The sequence below is a fragment of the Accipiter gentilis genome, chromosome 10 (genome assembly GCF_929443795.1).
Source record: "Accipiter gentilis chromosome 10, bAccGen1.1, whole genome shotgun sequence".
Taxonomy (NCBI): Eukaryota; Metazoa; Chordata; class Aves; order Accipitriformes; family Accipitridae; genus Astur; species Astur gentilis.
In genome coordinates this window covers 12376292-12399331 of record NC_064889.1, presented here as the reverse complement: position 1 = coordinate 12399331, position 23040 = coordinate 12376292, and the positions used below count along the sequence as shown (strand labels likewise).

The window sequence follows — 23040 nt, the reverse complement described above, 5'->3', positions numbered from 1 at the left end:
CCGCCGCCGCCGCCGCTCCGGGCCGCCCGCGGGGGGAGAGACGTGGTGCGGCAGGTTCCGCAGGCGGCAGGTGGCCGCGACCCGCCCCCGGCCACCGCCCCCGAGGCGTGGGCAAGCGGCCCGGCCCGGCCCGGCCCGGCTCCTGCGTCTGTCCCAGCCGAGGCCGGACCTTCCCGGCGGAGGAGGGAGGCGGTTCCCGGCCGGAGGCACGGCTGAGGCGCTCCGCTCGCCTCGGTGACCCGCAGCGCCCGGTTAGAGCACTCCTGCGTGCGGCCCTCTGTGCGGACAGCTTGCACGCTAGCTCCTCATTTTGACAGGTACAGAAGCATGGTGGAGATGAGGAGTGGCCCCAGTTACCATACTGGCAAAGCTGGCATCTTGGATGCACCTTTAGGGGTTAGGAATAATGGCCACTCCAGCTGCCAGAGGGATCACGAGGGGAGCCATTCCTGACCGACTAGGGAAAAAACAACAGAAACATTCGTCACCTTCCGTAAGACACCATGAAGGAGTTTCTCCAGCAAACTTGGAGAAAAATAAACAACTCGGCATGCATTTAGTAAGCTTAGGGCACGAGTAGGCTTTATCTTTAAATAGCCTTCCTGAGGAAGAAGATTTGAATAAACGTTGTGCCAGGTTTCGGCAGGCAGATATGTGCCCACGGGCCCACCACCCCCCCCCCGGCCTGCCTGGCACCAAAGAGCTTTCACAGCACAGAAGACAATGTTTTAGCAAAGTACAAATCTTAATTCTTATTTCAATAAGTTAATATTTGGTGACCAAATATCCTAGCGGAAGTGGGTTATGTCGAACAAGATATTTTCAAATATTTTCACGGCAGTTTATGGCACACTGTTGGTATCGGGGTGTGTATTTATGCAATCCTCAGATTTTAACCAACTCCGGTGGCAGTCAACGCTAAGTCTGCCATGAAGGCAGAGCGAACCCAAGTGATCATCTGGGGACTATGCCAGCACGCAGCTTATGAACAACGAACCAACCAAGCAAGCAACCAAAAAAATCCAGAGCAAATCTTACAGTTGTATTTTTATTTGGACATTTTCCAGTGATAGCTATTAAGCTACAGTTTTTATGATGCATACATTTACTAAGTACAACATCAGACACTACAACAGATCAGAGCTCAGGTCATTCTGACAATGTTTTGGTTTTCATCTATGTACTGTAGTGCCATCGAGTGAAAACCTATGTTTAAAGGCTTTTATTTATCACATGATGTATCGGTATCTTAGAAAACCCAAGTGTTTACTCATAGTTTTTGTACGCTGTTTGAAATGTGTTCAGTTTAAATCGAATTACGCAGACCTTCAAATTGCAAATGCTGGTGTTTCCAAGTTGGGAACAAATGTTATTGGATATCAATCCATTTTCAGCATTGAAGTTGATCCTATTTTTTTCTTGTGATAGATAGAACAGACTAATCGCGTTTAACAGACTTAAGCACTTTCACATTCCATCCCAAATTGAAGTCTGAGAGACTTTCAAAATCTGGGTAGAAGACTGTGTCCTAAATATCAGAATAAAATGATCACTGGAATAAAAATACACCAAACTGAATGAGGTAATTATTGTGCAAAATCTCTAGAATAACTGTATATAATTCTAAGGGGTCATTGACAAGTATTTTTCCAGCATCTGATAAAATCTATCATAGCAAGAGATAATAAATTAAAATATAAAAGATATGTCCACATTAAAAGAGCATAACAATGATTCAAAGGAAAAAAAAGTTGTTAAAATAATTCTGCATTATATTCCATGGTTAAAGAGATATTAGTCCTAAGGTGAAGGATATATTATACACTGACACTAAAATTTTACTTCTGAAAAGTGCATGAAAAATACTGCCATGTAAAATGTTAGATGAATTACCAATTACACATCTATTCCAACTTAAAAATATTTTCCTTTAAAACATGTCAAGCAGCATATACTTTTAATGTGATATAAAAGTAATACCAGTCAAACCACTGAGTTTAAGGATAATAACTATAAATTACTAAACACTACTTTTTTTAAGGAAACAAGATACAATAAGGCTTTTTACAGGTAAACAAACTTAAAAAATAAACAAAAATACATTTAGGCATACATTTTAATAGAATAATGCTTAAGTAGTGGATACATTTCCTGATCTACAGTATGAACATACTGTAATGCCAATTGTTTGTTTTTCAATAGAAGAAAAAATTTGTAGGTCAGCATGTTCTCACATATTTTTCTTTCCTAACCTCGTTACTGGATATGAAGTCTTTCCCATTACATTCTCGCAAGTACAGTACCCCTAACAGCCTGAAAACTACATTATACCTTAGTTGGAGCCACTTGACAGTAGCCGTAGTTTCAGAAATCAAGTAACATTTGAAAAAAGAGTGTTTGGTATACCATGCACAGGAAAACAATCTAAATCATTTAGCAAAGATCATTCAAAACATTTATGCAATGCAGTATTAGGTTCTTGGAAGTACTGGCATGATCCATCAAACATAATATGAGGCATACACATTTGAAAATAAGACAACATGAGCATCTGAAAATGCTACTGACAAAGTTTAGGTTGTCTTTACTACCGATTTTAGCAACCATACCAACAGCATGTCTACCTCTCAAGTAAAACATAACTGAAATGTTTCAGTTTGCTTAACAGCAATTTTTTTTCTGTGAGTTTGCAGGCAGATTAGTACCAAATAGTCTGATAGTGTACCTCTAGATTATTTCTCAATATATTAAAAGAAATGAATGTTAATGCTAAGCTGCTAATTATGATAATACATAAAAAAATATTGCACAATGCAACTGAACAACGTGTGTGGCTTTTTTTTACATGTATATTTGAGCCATACACCACAAACTACCTGTTTTAAAGTTCAGAATTGGAACCTTAAACAAAGTTTCTATGCTTATGTTGCACATTGTGAAATGTGAATTCCATATAGCAGATCCAAGATGTGCGAGACAGAAAAATCTTTCCAGTAAGATGTGCAATATCCAAAGTAACTCAGTTTCTCATTATGCACTCTGGATCTCCAACCATTAAATCAGCATGAATCATAGTCAAATGACAGCATCATAGTCAAAACCTACTTAACGTTCTTGTTAGTCAACCTTTCAAAGAATGAGAGCCTTGGGCTACTGCAGAAATTTTCTATTAAAGTTTTTCATCTCAAATTCCAGTATGAAAGAACACTTTTTTTTTCTTTTTTTTTTTTTTAAGTGGCAACAAAACAAAAGAGATTCTACTCAAAATACACACAGTCACCTCTGGGGTCTACAAACAAGTAACATTAGACAGACTACAAAATCTAAATAAATACTAAAATCATTATTGACTTCTGATCATTTGCTTCAAGATACTGTACTTTTAGTTAACTACTTTTAAAAATAACGAAACATGTAATTTCCAGTGTGCTACTTGTGCTTAGTTACCATTTTCCTCTACAGGTGTTATTTGATACCATTTGCAAAAATCCAGTTAAAGTAACAGACTGCATTGGACTGTAAATAAGGTTGACAACAAAAAATGAAATATCTTATTTTTAGTGCTTAGTATGATACTGTCATACATTTAAAAGAACACAATATGCAGCAGTGATTTAGTATGCTTGGCAAACCACAGTACTAACAAATGAACACCTAAGTTATAGCATATAGTGAGCTATAAGACTTATCACTAGAATTTATGTCAAACTGACATAAATAAGGAAGTGGTTTAAGAAATCATTTTAAATATTGCCAGTTTGTGTTTCTCCATTCCAGTTTTTACAAATTAAATGTAACAGGCTCCCAAGTGACTGTGTATTCTACTACAAAATGCCTTACTTTCAAGTCTCCCATGTTCAGGACTGTGACTGTCCCTGTTGGTCCCTGCCTATGAGAAGATTACATATGGAGTTTAATTTACATTATTTAAATATGTTACTTAAAGATCTAAAAATGTCTCTAGACAGCTGAACACACAATTTTTGTCCAAGCCCGATTTCCGTATTCTGGAAATGTATGAATCAGTGATATCCTCATAAATGCAAGGACTGAACACAAATGCACATCTTTCTATTAGCCTTCAATCTGTGGTGCTGTTATGTAGTTTTCCAGCTACTTTTACTACAGATCTGGGAAAATATAGACTGTTCAAAAAATGTGTTTTCAGTGCCTCACTATGTTTTAATGGGTAAAGATATCAGGCAACCGATTCTCCGTCTAACACTGATGGTACATCCTTGGGATCAGACACGTGATATGAAGCCCAGACCCAAGCTGGCTGGGATCTGAATGGTTTCTAGTGCCAGAGAGGATGGATTAAAAGGAAAAGTAACAGGAAAGATGTGTTTAGCATCCATGAGCAACTGAGGAGAGTCCTTCCTGTCTCGCAGACGCATCTGGAAAGATAAGAAAGTGATTACATGAGCATTTAGCCACTTCATTGATAATAATAATCTTGTAAAAGGTAGTATTTCATCTGTGCTTACAGATACACCTCTGTTCAGACACACACTCTATGCTAACTTGACGAGACACGTTTGCAACAATTGTGCCATTAAACTGTAGTTACTTTTGTCATTTTTGGTTCTGCGTATCTTCCCCTTGCAATGCAATCTGAAGATATGTAGATTCCTTGCAAAAGGAAGAATTTGCCCACCATCTGGTAACTCCATCTTTTCAGTAAGTGCAGTTATAGTTTTATCTCAGTTCTACCTTCCCAATCTCCCTTATCCTGCTTAGTAATATAATTTGCTTTCTAACAGACCAGAAAGATCATCTTTGTTTCTTTCATTTTGCTCTACTGGCTGCTTTTCTTTGGAGTTTTCAAAATGTTTCATTTTCATCAATATATATAAAACTAGAAGGGCTAAATAAAGAACTTTGGAATGAACATAGGCCTCAGTTTTCAAAGCAGTTGGAGCTTCTCATGTAGACAAAGGTCTGACAAAAGCAAATTTGCATATATAAATGTTGCCACTTGAAAAGTTGGCATACAGGCATGTTTACATACACAAAGATGTATAAGCACAAAACCCTTTCACCTTCCAAAAATCTCATACATATTGACAGGGAAACTAACATTTTCATGCAAGTCTTGGAGGCAGTAAATTGTGATTGCTTAAAATTTTAAGGCTGACATCACCTTTTCAACATAGCTAAAAAGCCTAGTTTACGTCAGATTCCTGAATGTATTTCAGGACACAAGCTATTTTGGCTCATCAGAGGGTTTCTTAGAAATAGTCAAATGATTTTTGATGAAAAGATATAGCCATACCTGTATTGTACGTATAAATGATACCAAGACTCTCTCTTCAAACTCATTTACTGGAGTATACAAATTCAGAACTTTTACAATCTGTGAAGAACAACAACCATTCTTAGGTTCATTTTACCGATGAATCAACAGATGCATCCATGGTTACTAATAATATACTTTCAAAATAAGCTATTTTAAAAAGAAAATTCTTTACAAGTATTTGTTATTTTTTGCTTTATTGATTCATACAGAATTCCATCCCCTGCTTGATGCTATGTTATACGACTGACTCCTTCAGAACACGTGTTCTTTGGAGGCAGAAACTCTAAATTTCTACGTGTGTGTGGAAAATACCAAACTATGGAAATCAGATGATAAGTAACTAATTGTGTTCCTAACCCCCTTGGAAACATGCTGTATTTCTCACCCTAATTTTGACCCTATAATTATGACATTCTGTAGCTTCCACTCAAGAGTCTTACGACTTCACTGTTTTTCAAGAGAGTGAGCTATTTCTCTAAAAATAGGGCTAAAACCACCAAAGGAAAGAACTGCATCACAAAGACTTTAAATATTAATACGGGTTAAACTTGTAAAACTTATAAAAAATTCTCTTTGTTTTTTTACATGATTCTCTTCCAAAAAAAACACAACACTTTTTAACAAAGTTAAAACACTTGAAGCATATGGAATTCTAATTTCAGTACACAACTAACAGGTTTTCCTGCAATGTGAATTACTAAATAAAAACAGCTATATCAATCCAACCGCAAGTGCTGACACCAAGAAAGAAATAGAGAAATTTCTTCCTTTTCCTGATGGCAATATTCAGTAATCATCAAAGATGTTGTATTGGGTCTGGCTGAGATGGATCCATTTGTTCCTGTACATCCTCTATGCAAATATAGCATGGTGAAAAAAAAAGCACAACTTATCTGTACAAAATCTAAGCTTTCATAAACAGAAGCCTTCAGCTGTTTACTGAGATACACTTGGTTCAGCCTGCTGAGGCTAATGGGTACAGTAACTTAACACTTTTGTTTGCAGACCCCGAGACAACAGCTCTGTGTGAATTGTCCATTAACTTAACTGGGTACTAACCCTGATGGCAGAATGATCATTTCTTAGTATCCTAGGCAGAGCTATCCAGAGTACAGAGACTTCTTTGAGTCAAGAGTTTTCTCTAAGGATTTTCACAAACTGAGAGACTATGTATAGTACTACACACTACACTATCTATTGAGATTTGTTCAAAATAAATCTTGAACATCAGACTTCAAAAGGGTCTGACCCTTTTTTTACCCCTGCACCTTCAACTGTTTTAGTTGTACTAATGCAAAACACAGTAAGAAATCTTTGATCCACGTGCAACAGCAGTGCAGGCAGGCATAGCAAACACCAACAGAGCAGAGAACTGCTCAAAAGCAATAGCAGAACAGATAATGAGAGTTTGCTTACCTGGGCAGTAGTCAGTGCATTGCACATTGAACAAATGGCTTCTGCATCTTCATCTGTTTTCTTTTTTACTTGCAACAATTGCGCAGCCTGGATAAGGGGTTCCAGTGTTTCTTTAGCCCCACTATTCATCAAATTTTTATCACGTAGCCATTCCTCCAGTTGACTCACATTGTATCTGTACAAAGAGGTAAAAGTATCAAGACATTAATGCTTGATTATGGCTAAATTGGAAGCACGTGCAATTTCTTTCCCAGTGTTTCTTCTTTGTTCTTACGTGTTTTTCCTTCACACTTGTCATTTCTTGTAATTTTGTCTTCATACCGTTTCCTTCTGATTAAGGCAGGAAATTTTGATTTTCAAAACAGTTAGAAACTATGGCCAAAGACTTCCTCTAACTAGCTTTTCCCATTTGTTTTTGTTCTTTTTAATTGCAGGAATGTGATGAGTGTAAGAAGAAAGGCAAATGAGATTTTACCTGTGCAAATGTACAGTGAGGCTTTTCAAGGGACTGGAAATTCCAGGCCTTGGCTAAATTTCCTGGCATATGCCAGTAGAATGCATTGGACAACTGATGCCAAATGCAGGAACAGAATAAGATGGCTTTACTGCAGCATGCAGCAAACTACAGTGTGGATGAACACAGCAGGGATCCACTGCACCGCAAGCATACAACAACCACAGCAGGCATGTTTGCTATTCTTCTCTAAAAGCTCAGAAACAACTACCCACATTTCACCTACAGTTCTGATTCCTACCTGATGAAATACTTTCGTTTTGCTTCTACCATATTTCCTTGAAAGCCAGGTAGGATTTGGCCTAAGTTAACCAAACTCTTTTTAACTGAACCTCACAAAATCAGTTTAACAGCATCTGCAACTGTTTGTGTGTGGAAAAATAAGTACTCAAAATGTATACTCTGCTATTCCATTAAAATGATGTTCAGCAGTGTCAAGAGTTCACTAAGATTTCCAGCAGCACATTCAAGAAAAGTGTAACACGAGTTCTCCCACCTTATCTGCATTCCTTTGCTCCACGAGCACATGTCCTTGCGCAGGAGAAGATTATTAAGTGTTACAGCCCCAATGATGTAGAACATCTGCTTGACAACCTGTTTGATCAGCTCCGGATCCATTCCATGCTGACACATCACTGAATGGAAAGAGTTCAGCTGCCGAATAATAGAGTCCAAAGTGTAGGTTCCTTCATCGGCAATGCTGGATGTTCTCTTCCGCAGCCCTGTTGGTTTCACCCCTGAGACACCTTGGATAGTCTCATGCTCCAGCATTCCTGAAACTGCATTTGATTGACAACATTATTATAATGACTGAAAATTGCTGATATGCAAGCATATTGTGGAAGACAGCAAAACAGTATTTACACAGGAAGAGCAGGCTGGGCTTTCTGCTAGCCACACTTTACCATGATTTCCAGCAATTCTGTGTCCCACTATGTTCTGCAAAATCTAAACTTACAGGGTTTTTACAAAGATTCCAGCATGTGTGTTTGAAAGGAAAGTCTAACTCTAGCTCAGCAAAATACTTTTTTCCTCCCATGGTCATATGAGCAGCAGAGTTAGCAAACCAAGAGCTATTCCATTCTTCTAAATGTTGTGATCAGAAAGCTTAGTGAAAATTTGTGTGAGAGTACTGTCTGACAAGAAAAATGAGAAGTACTTTTAATGAAAAAAATATCTCTGAATGTGATCTTCATCCCTGCTAGCTATTTCATTGCTAATTGCTGTCTGTAATAACAACAAACCATTTTTCTCCATATTAATTTTAATTATGAGTTCTCATGTAAATAAAGTCTAATTTTTCCATGGGATATTTCCCAACAGACAGGGCAGCAAATATCAGACTGTCCTAACAGTTTCTTCCTGTAAATGCATGATATATGACAAGCTTGAACAGGGTATATTGATTTGTTTTGTTACTGGCAGAAGCAGCAGCCACAGTTCACTTTTTCCCTCTAATCCAACCTGTTCAGCATAGTCCTTGTCATCTATAAACAGAATACCACAAGAACTGTTAATGAAAGTCTACTGGCTAGGAAGAACTACAAGATACAGTATATTACCACCATCACAATTTTCCGTTTGGTACTGTGGTGTGAAGTTTAAGGAATTCAACTTTGCCTTACCAATCATTGGTTGCAGAATGTTTTCCAACACTCGGACAAGTTGTTGGTAGATCTGAATAGCCAAATCACTCAGTACTTGTCTGTATTCAGCTAGATCAAAATTCGTGAGGCAGTGTTCATTTTGACGAGGTGTATTATGCTTCATAAACCCCTGAATTCATAAAATATCAGAAATGAATGCTTGTAACAGAAATTAATGCTTCAATGGAACACAATAATATTACCCAAACTCAGTATTTGTATTTTTTTAATGCAACTGACAAATAATACTTTCAAAATAATAGTCAGAGACCCTCAAAACTTTAATTTGGAACTTCTTCTGATTGAGGCTAATGGTAGGATTTGCTTTTCAATTGTGTTTTGTGCAACATCTGCTTCCTTGACTTGAAACTTCAAGTTTCATCTGACACAGGAACAAACTCTGCCAACTTTCTGGCAGGTAAGACCCTTCCCTCTTCAGCATGAGTGTTCTCACCTGGCCGTTTATGGCCAAAAGCCCAGTTAAGTTTGAAAAAGGAATTCGGCACACCACAGCTGCCAAACTTAAACTGGCCTGCCATATTATCGTTAAAAGACCTAACATGGCCTTCTTCACAGGCAGTGAAGTGAACCATTACTAAACATAATGCTAGCAGCCAGATTCTACTTAATCTGAGTTAGCATTTTTGGGAGCACAATGTCATCTAGCCTCTGGGACCCCAGCCTGCAATAAGGGAAGCTGGTTCAAATCTTACCTCCCCCTGCTTTCCACTGATGTCATCACCATCATTCCAAAAAGTATAGCCGTTTTAAGACACTTTGACTAGTTTTGAGATATTACAGGAATTTGTTTAAGAGCAATGTTCTCAGTAGTATTGCAGAGCAAAAGAAACCAGAGTAGGAGCACTGCTTACCTCTTCTCCGCTATATTGCTTCAAACAGTGCAAAAATCGGCAGGTGTTAGATAGCCAGAAGGATACTGTTTCAAAGTCATCACCTCTTTTCTGAAAATAAAACCAAACACATTTCAACAAAGACTGGTAGGAGGAGTAAACTAATAAAATGTTAGCTAAGCAATTAAACACTTCAAATCCACTTTCTTATAGCTACTTAGATTCTGATGTTTTGCAAAACTTTTGTGTATTTCAGTAACGTATTAGAAAAGCAAGATTTCTGGCAAAATACCATTAAACACCATCCCTGTTTTCAGTAGTATTTTTCAAGAACTTTCAGAATATGATTTCCTCCACAGATATGATCTTTCTGTGTTTTACAGACCCATCCTAACTGTTCTGTGCAGAAATCACAGGGCAATACGACTGTATTCCCAAAACACCCATTCTGTGGCCCAATGGCTCTTGTGAAGAGCCCAGTGGGGAGGATGGGAATGATGCAGACCCAGGAGGAAAAGCAGAGAACAATTCAGTTTTCATGAATGTCACTTACATCATAACCGTTTTGGCAGCCTGATACAGAAAACAAAACAACAAACCCTCCTCACCAAAGAACACAGGATCTAGTATATGTTGAGTAATTAAAATTTCTAGAGCTCTATAGCATGTGCTCCATTCACTTAAAAATGTCCAAAAATATCTATGAATAGCTACGCTCCTGCAGGATTGCTTACTAAACATTTTTCAAAACTTGTAGCTTGATTAAATGCTTGGCTTTTGAGCACATCCATCTTATTTAAATAATAAAAACCTTCATGAAGCATAAAGCATATTTATGTCTTAATAATGCCTTCAAGATACCCCTGGCCTAAACTCTCCTAGCCAACTCATTGCAAAGACTTTAGGCAGTAACATATTATCATCAATGTAATCTCTAGGTGAATCAAATGAGGAAATCTGTGAACCAAAACTGCAAATGAAACATTTTAATTAACTGTTCCGAAGAATCATAGAATGATTTGGGTTGGAAGAGACCTTAAAGATCATCTAGTTCCACCCCCCCTGCCATGGGCAGGGACACCTTCCACTAGACCAGGTTGCTCAAAGACCCATCCAACCTGGCCTTGAACACTTCCAGGGATGAGGCATCCACAGCTTCTGTGGGCAACCTGTCCCAGTGCCTCACCACCCTCACAGTGAAGAGTTTTTCCCTAATACCTAATCTAAATCTACCCTCTTACAGTTTAAAACTGTTATGCCTCATCCTATCACTACACTCCCTGTTAAAGAGTCCCTCTCTGGCTTTCTTGTAGTCCCCCTTTAGGTACTGGAAGGCTGCTATAAGGTCTCCCCAGAGCCTTCTCTTCTCCAGGATGAATAACCCCAACTCTCTCAGCCTGTCTTCATAGGAGAGGTGCTCCAGCCCTCTGATAATCTTCGTGGCCCTCCTCTGGACTCGCTCCAACAGGTCCATGTCGTTCTTATGTTGGGGACCCCAAAGCTGAACGCAGTACTGCAGGTGAGGTCTCACAAGAATGGAGTAGAGGGGGTGAATCACCTCCCTCGACCTGCTGGTCACGCTTCTTTTGATGCAGCCCAGGATTCGGTTGGCTTTCTGGGCTGCAAATGCACACTGCTGAGTCATGTTGAGCTTCTCGTCAACCAACACCCCCAAGTCCTTCTCCTCAGGGCTGCTCTCAATCCACTCATTGCCCAGCGTGTGTTTGTGCTTCGACTGCCCTGACCCATGTGCAGGACCTTGCACTTGGCCTTGTTGAACTTCATGAGGATTGCACAATTAACAAAGACTCACTATGCAAACTTTGACTACATCCAAAACTTTATAAGCGTAGGTTCAGAGGAGGAAGACTTCAAAATAAAAAGAAGGTAGTTCTTTTTCCACTAATTCAAAGCATCTATGGTATTATATGGATAAAATGTTATCAATGCAATTTGTTGGTTGTTAAGACAACTTTTTTGTGACGTCAGTGGGAGGAGTTTACTGATCAGAAATCCAGAGCCAATTCATTCAAAGCCATTTCCTCACTCCTCTAACATAAAATCAAAACCACATTTTAAATTAACATTTTTCTAAACCAAGCAGACTAACTAACCTTCAACACTTTTTTGATGCCATTGATAGTGGAAGTCAACAATGACCGCACTTTTTGATCATCATTAAGGTAATCCGCATGGCGTACACACATGAACAAAATATATGCTGGTAGTCCTGGAATCAGGTTGACGGCTACCCCACGTGGTTTCAGCTCTTGGGAGAAACAAACACACATTGTTTTGTTAAGTGTAAAGTCATTGGGAGATGTTATATGAGGTAATCGCAACCTCCCCAGTTAATAGTGCATATGTATCTATACATGGCCGGTGAAAACTAAGAACAAAACTAAGAAGAGCCCCTCTCTTCGTAAATATAATTTTTTTATTCCATTCTGATAACTGCCTGCTAAAAAAATATGCAGACACATTAGTATGTACTATACTGATCAGGAAGGATGATTAGATTACAATAGACACTTAGGAATTTTAGATAAACTGAAGAGTGTCAAAACCAAAATAAGCTATTGATTTCATAATGCAAATTCTGCATTCTTATCATTCATTGTTCAAAGTGTGTGGGAGCAGAGGCTGCAAATGAGAAAGAAGATGCTTACCTAAAATAAGATTCTTGACAAGTTTTTGTTCATCTTCCTTCTTATATTCTAACATCCCTTGGAAGTCCTTTTCTTTCCGTGGAATGTTAACTGGACGAATAGGTTCGTCAATGATTTGTCCAGGTGATATGTTCTCCATCTGGCCCACTTCAGAGTGGAAATGGAAAGAAATTATATAATATTTTCCAGTGAAACCAATGCATACCAGAGGAAACTATGACATTTCTAAGGAAGAACTTCAGCATATACAAGTAAGAAATGTTTTCTTTGGTTCAGCATAACACTTTCCAACAAAACTCCCATTAAACAAAAAGACAGGTTGTTGATAAATATAACTCGGGGTGGCATTCTTCCTTTGAAGAAGAGTGGAAGTGTGTGAATAGCACCCATTAATACAACCTTACTGCTGATTTCCCAGATTTTATCGCACAAAGGCGAAGCGATAGCTGTTAATCACTTAATCCCAGATTAATACTGCAAAGGTCACTGTTAACTGTTCTGCAAAATGCCAGTATTTTTCAAGCTTCATGCCTACTGTGGTAGATTTACCTCTACCAGCAGCCAAGTACCCACACTGGCTCCAGCAGGACAGGGAAGAGACTATTAAGAGCAAAAGTGAGAAAACTCACAGGTCGAGGTAAAGATGGTTTAATAAGTGAAGGAAAGGTGGGAGGGAGCAAAGCAAAGGCAATCACTCACGACCCCCCAACAGGGGGGCCGATGCCCAGCCAGCCTCCAAACAACAACTACCTTGTATGCAAAAAACGCCCTCCTCTGGCTCCTGGCGTTAGGTAGTATGGAATATGGAATATTCCTTTGGCCAGTTTGGGTCAGCTGTCTGGGCTGCGTGCCCATGTGCCCTCCCACCCCCCAGCTTACTGAGAGGGCAGAGTGGGAAAAAAGAGAAAACCTTGACACTGTGCAAGCTCTGTTCAGCAACAGACAAAACACCTCTGTGTTACTGTGAGAGACTGAAAGAGTTAATGTCTCAAACATTGTGGTGGGGCAAGTTCTGCTTAAAGACAAACCCTGCACGGCAAGGAGCCAAGGTGAAAAGCCCATCAGCTCAGACAGCAGCAACAGGAGGGGGAGGGCGTGCTGGGGGGGTGCGCAGCTCCCTGTTCTGATACAAAGATCAAACAATGGCCATGTCTGCAGGCAAGGAGAAGTTACTCCCCAAACGACCCCCAAGACCAAAGGCTCACAAACTGCTCATTAGCCTGACGAGTTCGGGTGCCCGCCTGAAGGAGAGGCAAGGATGATAAAAGGAAACAAACTGAAGCCCTGGGGATGCAAGCCCACCGGGACTGGACCCCTCGACTGACTGGACACCTCGGTTGACTGAACCAACGGTGGACCCAGGACCAGTGAAATCTCTCTCTCTTCCTTCTCTCTCTGTCTTCTCTCTTTCCTTTTCCTTTCCCACAATCCCTACACCTCATCCGTTTCAAGATATAAACCACTGACCACGTCTGAGACTAAGAGTGGATCCAGCCGCCCCTAGACCCTTCTCTGAGGAGGAGTCTGGAAAGCAAGGGGGTCTGCTCTGAACCTTGGGACTCGACGGGAGGGGTCTCCTTATTCCCTGAATCGATGTATATGGTTACCCTGGGCTACACGGTTTACAGAGGTAGTCTTATGCCAGTTCCTGTTGTGAGAAACCCTGCCACCTACTACCACGCCTCCCCAGTTCAGTTTGCTTCTGTCATAAATAAAATCTTTAACTGATCGTTTGGTGTCGTTTCACCTTAATTTAGCTCGAGGGAATTTCAAATTAAACACAACTCCCTGGTCTGTCCAGTCTGGGTCGTGACAGACTTTTAAAGACTTTTTAAAAACAAACTTAGTTTGAGTAACTTTTCAAAAGGATGTATGAAATATCCACCTTGTTGTGTACAGTGCCTCACGGTATCACACTCAACACCTACGCTCCACCTGATTAGGTTGCTGCATGCAATTACAAACTATTACACATCCTGTAAGCGTGCTAAATGTATGCACCTGTCAAATGGGGTAGAAAATGCAGAAATCCAACCTGGAGCTCAAGGAGAGTTCCCACTAACTAAAGGGTAATATACTCCTGTTAATCCAGGTTTAACTTGGTATCCCTGTTCTTTTCAAACACTGAAACACTGAAGACTACACAGTCACTGATTTCAATCTTAGTACTCAATAAAACAATTCATTAGGCAGTAAGCCTGGAAAAAGCAGATGACCATAAAAAGCTTCTGAAAGGTTAGGACCAGGATTATTTAAAAACAAATTCATACTTCAACTTTATAACATAATTAATTGTTTTTAGCAATTAAAATTTCTTTACTTATACAGAGATATGATAAGCTCTCAGTCTCACCAGTCCTAAGATCCCAAGGCAAATCACACTGATGCCCATAAAAATAAAATTAACTTAGTCCATATCTCAGCATTCTCATATTCAAGTTTGGCCAGCAGCTCTGAAAGGAATCCTCAAGCGGAGAAAGACAGTCTCAGCATTCTTTGCTCCAGTGATATAGAAATTCACATTAAAGGAAAACTGGGTCTATTATTTCTGCCTGGTTCATATTTAGTATTGCTTTTGTCTTGAGAAAAACAGATACTGTCTTTGAGTACACAAACAGCCCAGGTAACATTCCTTTATGTTCAAATGTTTTCCACCTTCAGAGAAACACCAATGTTCTGTACTCATCACTTTAAAATACAACAAATCTTCTAAAGGTTTATAAAAGAACACACAGAGCACTGAGCGTACATCCTGTTTCTGGAATAAATTAACAGACACTGACACTACTGCAGACCTCATGCCCTCCCGACTGCTAAAACAGATGGATATGATGACAAAGGGATCACAAAAAGTAAACCAAAATCTTTCTCTCAAAATACAGAAGTACCTTCAAGTTCACCGATCTTCTTAGCAAATACTTTCAACTGTTTCTTTAACTTGCGAACAGTTTTGTCTTGCTTTTCAAGCTGCTCCATTAAATCCTATAAATTAAAATGAGATAACGATTAAGATACGAGAAAAATCCCATAATGTGTGACAGAGACAAAACCGGTGCTGTTAGAATTACAAGGCAGTGAGGAAAGCTGAACAGTGGTGCCATCCTCTGGCTGAGGTTTGCAAGCTGGTACGCTGCCTGTAACACAAGCCAAATATCGCAAATATTATTAAGTTATGTGCAGCATGACAAAGGCAAAGCTCTTAGGCAGGTATATTCTGCAGACACTCAGAACTAGGTCAGTTCTTACAGCAGAAGACATTTTGCTGCCAACACATCTCCCTAACGCTTCCTCCCTGCTCTTCCAAATGCCTTGCGGAAATAATTTTCTTTATTATTCAACAGCTACCCTGTATTTCTACATCATTTATTCATGCCTTCAGGACTAACTCATTATTCAGACCTATCCATTTTATAAGACAATAAGAGAGAGACCTGCAGAAAGACCATAACTTGCACTCAAATTTACCAAAATCAAACATCCAAACATATAACACTTCTTGTGACGCTCTGCCATTTCCCTATTGCTTGGTGTCATCACATTTCCTTACACTGAAACTGGTGTCTTACATCTTTTTATTCTGTACCTGAACAACATCTAGCACCTGAAGTCCTACTCTTGAAATAAACCTGTATTTTTCTTTCAAAGGAGCACTCCCCAGAAATCTATTTTTGAATAATTCTGTGATCTATGGTAGTGCATTAAAAAAAAAAAATCATGTAATTAATAAAAGGGAAGTCTTTCTAAAGGAAGCAAAACCTCAAGCTCAAAAAACCTGAAAGCCATTCCAGGTTAAGGGTTTGAAAGCAGCTTGAAAGAAAAATGCTCTTTTTCAAGTGTGATTCTTCATGGCACTGGTAAAAACATAAGGGACCATGAGCTCCTTGTATCAAAAGCATCACCTGGGAAACTACACCTCCCATGAGGTATTGAAAAATATTAGTGCAGCATGGGCGACAACTTAGAATTAGGCACAAATTGCTCTTAATCATGTAGTAAAGAGTTTACAATGGAATATATTTGAGCAGTAAGATATTAGGCCTGTTGAAAGAACAGAATCAAGGCCATGCTGCCATGCTTCATATTCAAAGCAGTGTTCAATTTTACAACCGAAATCCTGCTAGTAACACAATATACTTGCTGTCAGATATAACAATTTCTCCTGAAATTAATAAAAAAATTTATGTAAGTCCAAAAGACTGTTTCAAATGTATCAAGGAAGGGATGTGATTTCTGAACAACAAATACATAAGGAGGAATAAAGTTCTTTCTATGGTTCCTCTAAACAAATTGACCAGATTTCACATCTCATTAAGATTCAGAATCTCATAAATCATATTCTTTCAAGTTTACATATGGTGCTATCTTTAATTATTATGGAAATATTATTTCCAATTTTATCCCTCATATTTTGCATTTTTAAAAATATTAAAAGGTTATGCATTTTGATTCTGATAGATTTATTCATTCCAGATGTCGGCACTGTGAAGAGATCTATGAACCAATTCAGGCTATGGCTGGATTGCAAGCATTATTCACGTTGGTAAGTATCTTTATGATCAGTCCTCTATTTTGCTGAACTGAATTTAAATGTATCAAAGTTTTAAAGCAAAGAGTGGTTCTGAAAATGGAGCATCTTTTGCATCACGTACCCTTTATCTGGGCAGTATTAAGTAGTATTCAAAAAGAAACTTGCTTTGCTCACAGCGCAAGACTTGTATTAGTAACAAAACTGTGCATCAAAAAGAGACACAGATTACACAGAGGACACTAAGACTAACAAAAAAAGCAGTGAGGGAAGTAATTGGCATTGTGAAGCTCTCCACAGGGGATTTCCTTTGAAAGAAAGAAAGGGAGGCAGCCTGCTTTTCAATTAGTGCTCCAGAAACAGCAAACGAGACAACAGAGAAACAGGATTCACATGATCTACATACAATCATCCGTTTGTAAAGTGAAATCCGGTACGATTGATACTTCTTGGGATCATCTGCATACAACTCCTCACAAAACTGTAAAAATAGGTACAGGATTGTTTTTGCCCCTCCCTTTGAGACACTGATACTTCAGTAAGCACTATATAAATTAAATCAGATTAAAACAAGATCAAGAATCTTTAATTTTTAGGTAATTTAGTCCTTCATTGTGGTGTTCACGCCAGCCTCTCCCAGAAAGAAGCTGATGTAGATGAGTTGCAGAACAGTCATATCTTTTAAAAATGGGCGGTACTAATACCTTGAAAGCCTGGACTATAACCTTTGTGAGAATCTGGACAGGACATTTTCTTATGCTACGCAAGATGGGGTTGCTGTGAATACTGCAATTCCAATGTCACATCTGGAAAGCCTGTAAATTATTTCCACTCTAGGGCTAGGAGTGGAAAAGAAGCATATACAAGACTTGGAGTAGACTTGCAATACTCAAACATCAGAAGTGAAACAGCAAGGAATGAGTCTATATTTAACAAGTAAAATTACATTCACTGTATTTGAAAATAAAGAGAACTCCTCTGGGATGTAATTACATGACTACATGACTGTGTTGTCTTGGGAACACAGAATGTGATGAGTAGGTCTCGGGGGGAAAAAAAATAGGCTCAAAATCATAACATATGACTAAGCAGCAGGAGGGAGCTGTGAGAGATGGAAACATTCGCCATTTACCTTTGCCAGTGGGAGACAGCTGCTGCTGAGGCAAACTTACAACATACTTTCGATCAGTTTTCCAACATCTATTAGCAGAATTATCTGATGCTTTCCTCAAAACCTTTGGTACTAAGACAAGAGCCCGACAATGGTAACTTCTGTAACATACATAAGCAGGAAAGACTACACCTTGGCTTGTTTAGAGGAAGCAATGACACTCAGAGCTAGGATTTTTCTTCCTGAAGTAGCACGGTTCCCTTTACCAATAAACAGTGATAAGCCAATGACATTCCAACATGGGCCTCTCCGGAAAATTTCCCCGGGAATGAACTAGCCTGAACATGATGAACATACTCCTTTGCGGAGGTAAGGAGCTTCACCCTACCCTTCCTTCATACAAAAATGTTGTGCAATAAACGAGGAATACCAATTATTAGCTAACTGACTTCTAACCAAGTTTCTTTTTCTGGAAGTATTTCTTTCTTCAAAACATACTGAATAGTTGGAGCTCATAACACAGTGGATTATCTGTGTAGCTTCAGGCAGGGAGGGAGGAAATGGGAAGAAAAGTGGCATTAAATAATTGAAGAACTACATGAGAGTTTTTCAACAAAATAAACAAACTAATATGAGGAAACACCACTACTTGGCACCAATCTTTTTTATGAGTTCCCTGGATATCAGCATTCTATTTAGCGATGATTAAACTGATCAGTTGAAAGCTGGGACTCAGGAGTTTTCTCCGTGCCACAAACTTTGAACGAATTCCCTGAAACATTATTACTTCATCAGCAATCATAAGTCTCTCTCTCCCATCAGCTCACCTACTAAAAACCCCACTGCACTCACACAATTTTTTTACAGGAGTCTGCCATCTGAAAACTGATAGGAACTTAGAGGCGCAGCAGGACTGTAAGTCCCCTAGCCTGCTCCTGCAGCATCATTTCCCTTACCAAGTTCTCATTAGTCAGCCGGGTGATCTCATGCTGTAGACTGGCTTCAATGCGGGCCTCTGGAGGCAGCTGCAGATTCTGTGCTAGGAGCTGCTGCTGGCGATTGTTTTCTTCCTTCAGACTTTGGATCTCACCTCGCAGCGATTCCAGTTCGTTCTCGTGGCTCTTCTTCTGCGACTGAAGCTGAGACTCCAGCAGCCTGAAGAAGTTGAGCAACAGTTGTGTGAACGCACTTAGAAAGTTACATCCCCAATTCTCAGAGGGAGTGGAAAGCTTTAGCTGCTGCTCAGGAACAATTAGACATGGCTTGCAAAAGAAAATGAAAAAGGCAGAGTACTCTTTAAACCCTTCAGTATGCCTTCTAATTAAATTAAGCTTGCATGATCAAAAAGTGGAGAGAAACTAGTTGTGACACTGCTTTGCATTTCCTTTGTGATTGAACACATACTGTGTACGGTGCCACTGAAGAACATGTGGCAATAAATGTAATGCTAAGTCTTCACAGATTGTCACTGCTTTTAAAGGGTTTTTAAAGAGGTTTTACCCCTAATCAAATCAAACAAACTGTGTAAGATGAAGAAGACACTGTGTTTGCTTAAGCTAGGACCCTGCAATATTAACAAAGGAAAATCTTTTTAGAGTTAACTCTGTTCAGTCAGAAACCATTTAATTGCAAATGCACATAAATAATCTTTATATTTACATTAAAACCAAAGTTTTGCAGAGGGCTGTCATTAGTGCACGAAAGGTTAACAACAGAATGAAACTCAGGACTGGGATCCGGGAGCTCTATTTTACCTTCACCACTGACTCACTCTTTCCCCTTGGGCACATCACGTCTCAAATTCTCATGTGAAATGGGGATAACACGTACCAGCCTCCTTCCAAGCAGTGCTGTGGGGATCTACTCCTGCTTGCAAGGCACTGTCCAAGTGCTCTGACTCATCATTTCATACATACGCACATGGAGGAAATGACATTACTAGTGACTACTAGTGTTCAACTAGACAATCTTTCAGGGTTTAAATATGCATAAGGCAGGCACACTTATTAGTAACTAGACTGATCAAGCACGCAAGGGCAAATAGTAATTTACCTGCATTGCTCCGCCATTTAACATAAAGCTTCTTGTCTCTACAGTGCTAGGACAAGAAACGAAGAGGTGCAGAGCAAACAGTCTCACACCTGCTCTGCAGAACACTTGCTCTAAGTTAGATCTTCGCAGGCTTACAGAGCAATGTTAGCTGTAGAATTTGTTAGCACCAGAAAAGGAAAGACTTTAGTTAGTAGCATTCATTGCAAAATACTTCCTTCTGTAGTTACTGCTACCAACTGTGTATATTGAAGAAGATCAGCACTGCCTATCTGTTGAATTAGTTGCCAGTGCAGTTCTAGGAACCATTTTGGAAGTCTGGGACACATGTATGGATACGGGGCCCAGATGTGCACACAGAGCCAGAACTCCATTTCCTAGCAAGGTGAACCTCGCCCATTACGTGACCAGCACGCAGTCTTTGCAGAGATTGCAGTGATTGCACTGAGGCTTGAACAGCACCATGATGAACTAAAGATGACTTCTGTTTGTTGGTTATTTTGTGTCTTACATTTTGAATCTGGCATGGAGAGATGTGGGAGAAGAATGTTCAATTTACTGAACTTGAGTCACAACAAGGAGAGCAAGACCCATAGCTATTTGAAAGTTAAGAGTACGCTGAAGCTACTCAAACAATAGTTTTATAATTACTAAAATGATTGTACTTCTTTAGGCTGAAAATCTGTAAGGGACATTAATTTTGATACCCAACGTAAAGGCAGACAAATAATACATGGCTACAAATTTTTTCCTGTTGAGGAGCTTCTGGTATTTTACAGTCCATTTTTGCACAAGTATTCTTATGAATAATGTATTAGTTGTTGCACCATCTTAACTTTTTAAACGATAAAACTTGACAAGTAGAAAGGTTTGGGGACAAAGCTTGAGGAAACTCTTTAACTTGTGTAATTTGTGATGAATTTTTTCCTAACTGTTAAAGCAATAGAGATACTGTAGCTAAAGCAAACCCATAGCAAGGGGCACAGTTAGCTAGAAAAGAAGATGCAAATGAAGAAAAAAACCATTCTGAGAAGTCTGGTAACCTGTTGGCTTGTTTTAACCCTTCATAAACCAGCCAAAGTTCTCCATCCTCATTCAGCATATGATAGTCCTGGGGAGATTGCCTTTCAAGAAAAGTGTTTAAAAAAAATACAAGAGAGATACATGATGGTGATGAGATGACATGTTAAGGACATTACACACTAAAATACAGTTACTATAAAAAAGAAACAAAAAATGCCCTAAAACAACTTAGCAAATTACTTCTCTTGTTTATACGTATTTCTTCTTAATGACGAAATTCAGTTCTCGGTGTTAGCCCAACTGGTTACAGCATTTCATGCTGTTACAATAAATGCATTACAACAGGTTATTGTGACCACTACTGGACAAAAGGTAACAAATCAGCATGGGGAACGGCACTCAATTTGAGCAAAGTAGCAGTTAAAGGCTAAGAAGATGTAAATCCAGGAAAAGCTTGATTCTGCGTTTCCCCATTGTTTCTTAACCCTTTCACATATTGCATACAGCAATTATACTAATCAAATCAAATTATAACCCCAGCTGTAAGTGTTCTCTAAGTAGCTAGACTTAGATGGATGGAACTTACTGAATGTGATATACGCAGTGTGTCATACCAGACCCCAAGTGACCCCAACTGATCATAGATTAAAGAAAGAGAACTTGTACCTGTTTGTTTCCTTCAGTCCAATATACGCCTGTGCTATTTCTCCTTTGTCTTTCATCTTTTGTACATCCTCCAAGAGGATTGTAGAATCTGTCATGGTATTCTGGTAAAAGAATGATGATTTCCAGGGTAAATTTAACAATGCAATTGTTCTTTGAATCCATGTTTTTGTCACTTTACCCACATGGAACACTAATCCTTGAGTAGCCACATTAAAATTAGCATGGATACGTAAGCAGGAGGTTGATCCATAATTTCTATGTCCATTTGGTGTATCTTTTAAAATGAATGCATGCAACATGGTCAAATATCAGTCTAGTAGGTGGGTTCATGTGTTAACCTCCTTTCATTTATTCATCACGTAAAAGGAACCAAATAAATTTCATGAAATGACAAATTTGTGTTTTATTTCAAATTACCAGGAACAGCTGCCAATACTAAAACTGAAACAGCATAATTTTGCAAGCTCAATTCTATTAATATTTCTTAAACACAGCATTACATGTAGTCTTTCAAATCTCATAAATAAGGTCTATTCCTCACTTCCTATATTTTAAGTACTCTGGCGAAGCAGGAAGTAATTTACAAGGGCTTGAGATTTTTTAAGTTCGATATCGTCATAATACCATTTTGTTTCCGTTTTGAATGTTTACTATGGTATTTTTGCTTCTTCTTCAGTAAAACTTGAAATAGTTAACAGATGTTTACAGTCACCTCAGTCAGACTGATCTGAGTCATTGCTGTGGAATAATTACAATGGAACCACAGGTCTCCAATAAACATAAGAGTTGGAATTCTGACTTTTCTTTTTGACTTTCAAAACAATCAAATGTTATTTTCCCAAGTAAAATTTTGCAAAGTATTTACAATACCAACTTTGTGGACATAAATTTTGGAGCTTTGGTCTCTATGCCTAGTATGATTTGTGTTATCTAATACGAAAACCAATAAAATATATAAGCTCCTCAAAGAATTATTCCCAACATCCTTATGAAACAATTGTTATTTTTTTACTGTTATTTTATTACACAGTAAAACTGCTCTATCTCACCTGCCAATCTATCAAGCTTTAGCAGTCTGAACACATTTATTATTTTTGTGCTGATGGAAAGAAATGCTACTTACTCTTCTACCTTCAAGAATACCCTTCCTGCTGTAGTTGCAATATTTGAATTAACAGCCTTCATTTAGAGTCAGTTCAGTTTCTCATACTCCTAAATACTATGTGTTCAACTACATTTTCTAATCAAACATTCAATGCCTACTGAATATC

The 23040-nt window shown here is 38.8% G+C and overlaps 1 protein-coding gene across 1 annotated transcript in view; it reads right to left on the bottom strand.

The window, feature by feature from the left end:
* Positions 1-1043: 1043 nt before the first annotated feature.
* MYO5A (myosin VA) overlaps positions 1044-23040 on the bottom strand; it is a 105298-nt gene continuing 83301 nt past the window's right edge. The window contains exons 29-41 of the mRNA XM_049812438.1: positions 21770-21870; positions 21124-21204; positions 18988-19186; positions 17327-17401; positions 15284-15377; positions 12396-12542; positions 11841-11995; positions 9748-9837; positions 8855-9005; positions 7726-8008; positions 6716-6890; positions 5276-5356; positions 1044-4397 (exon numbers count right to left, since the gene is read on the bottom strand). Of these exons, the coding sequence (XP_049668395.1) occupies positions 4245-4397; positions 5276-5356; positions 6716-6890; positions 7726-8008; positions 8855-9005; positions 9748-9837; positions 11841-11995; positions 12396-12542; positions 15284-15377; positions 17327-17401; positions 18988-19186; positions 21124-21204; positions 21770-21870 (1785 nt within the window). The 3' untranslated portion in view covers positions 1044-4244. The remainder of the gene's footprint in view (positions 4398-5275; positions 5357-6715; positions 6891-7725; positions 8009-8854; positions 9006-9747; positions 9838-11840; positions 11996-12395; positions 12543-15283; positions 15378-17326; positions 17402-18987; positions 19187-21123; positions 21205-21769; positions 21871-23040) is intronic.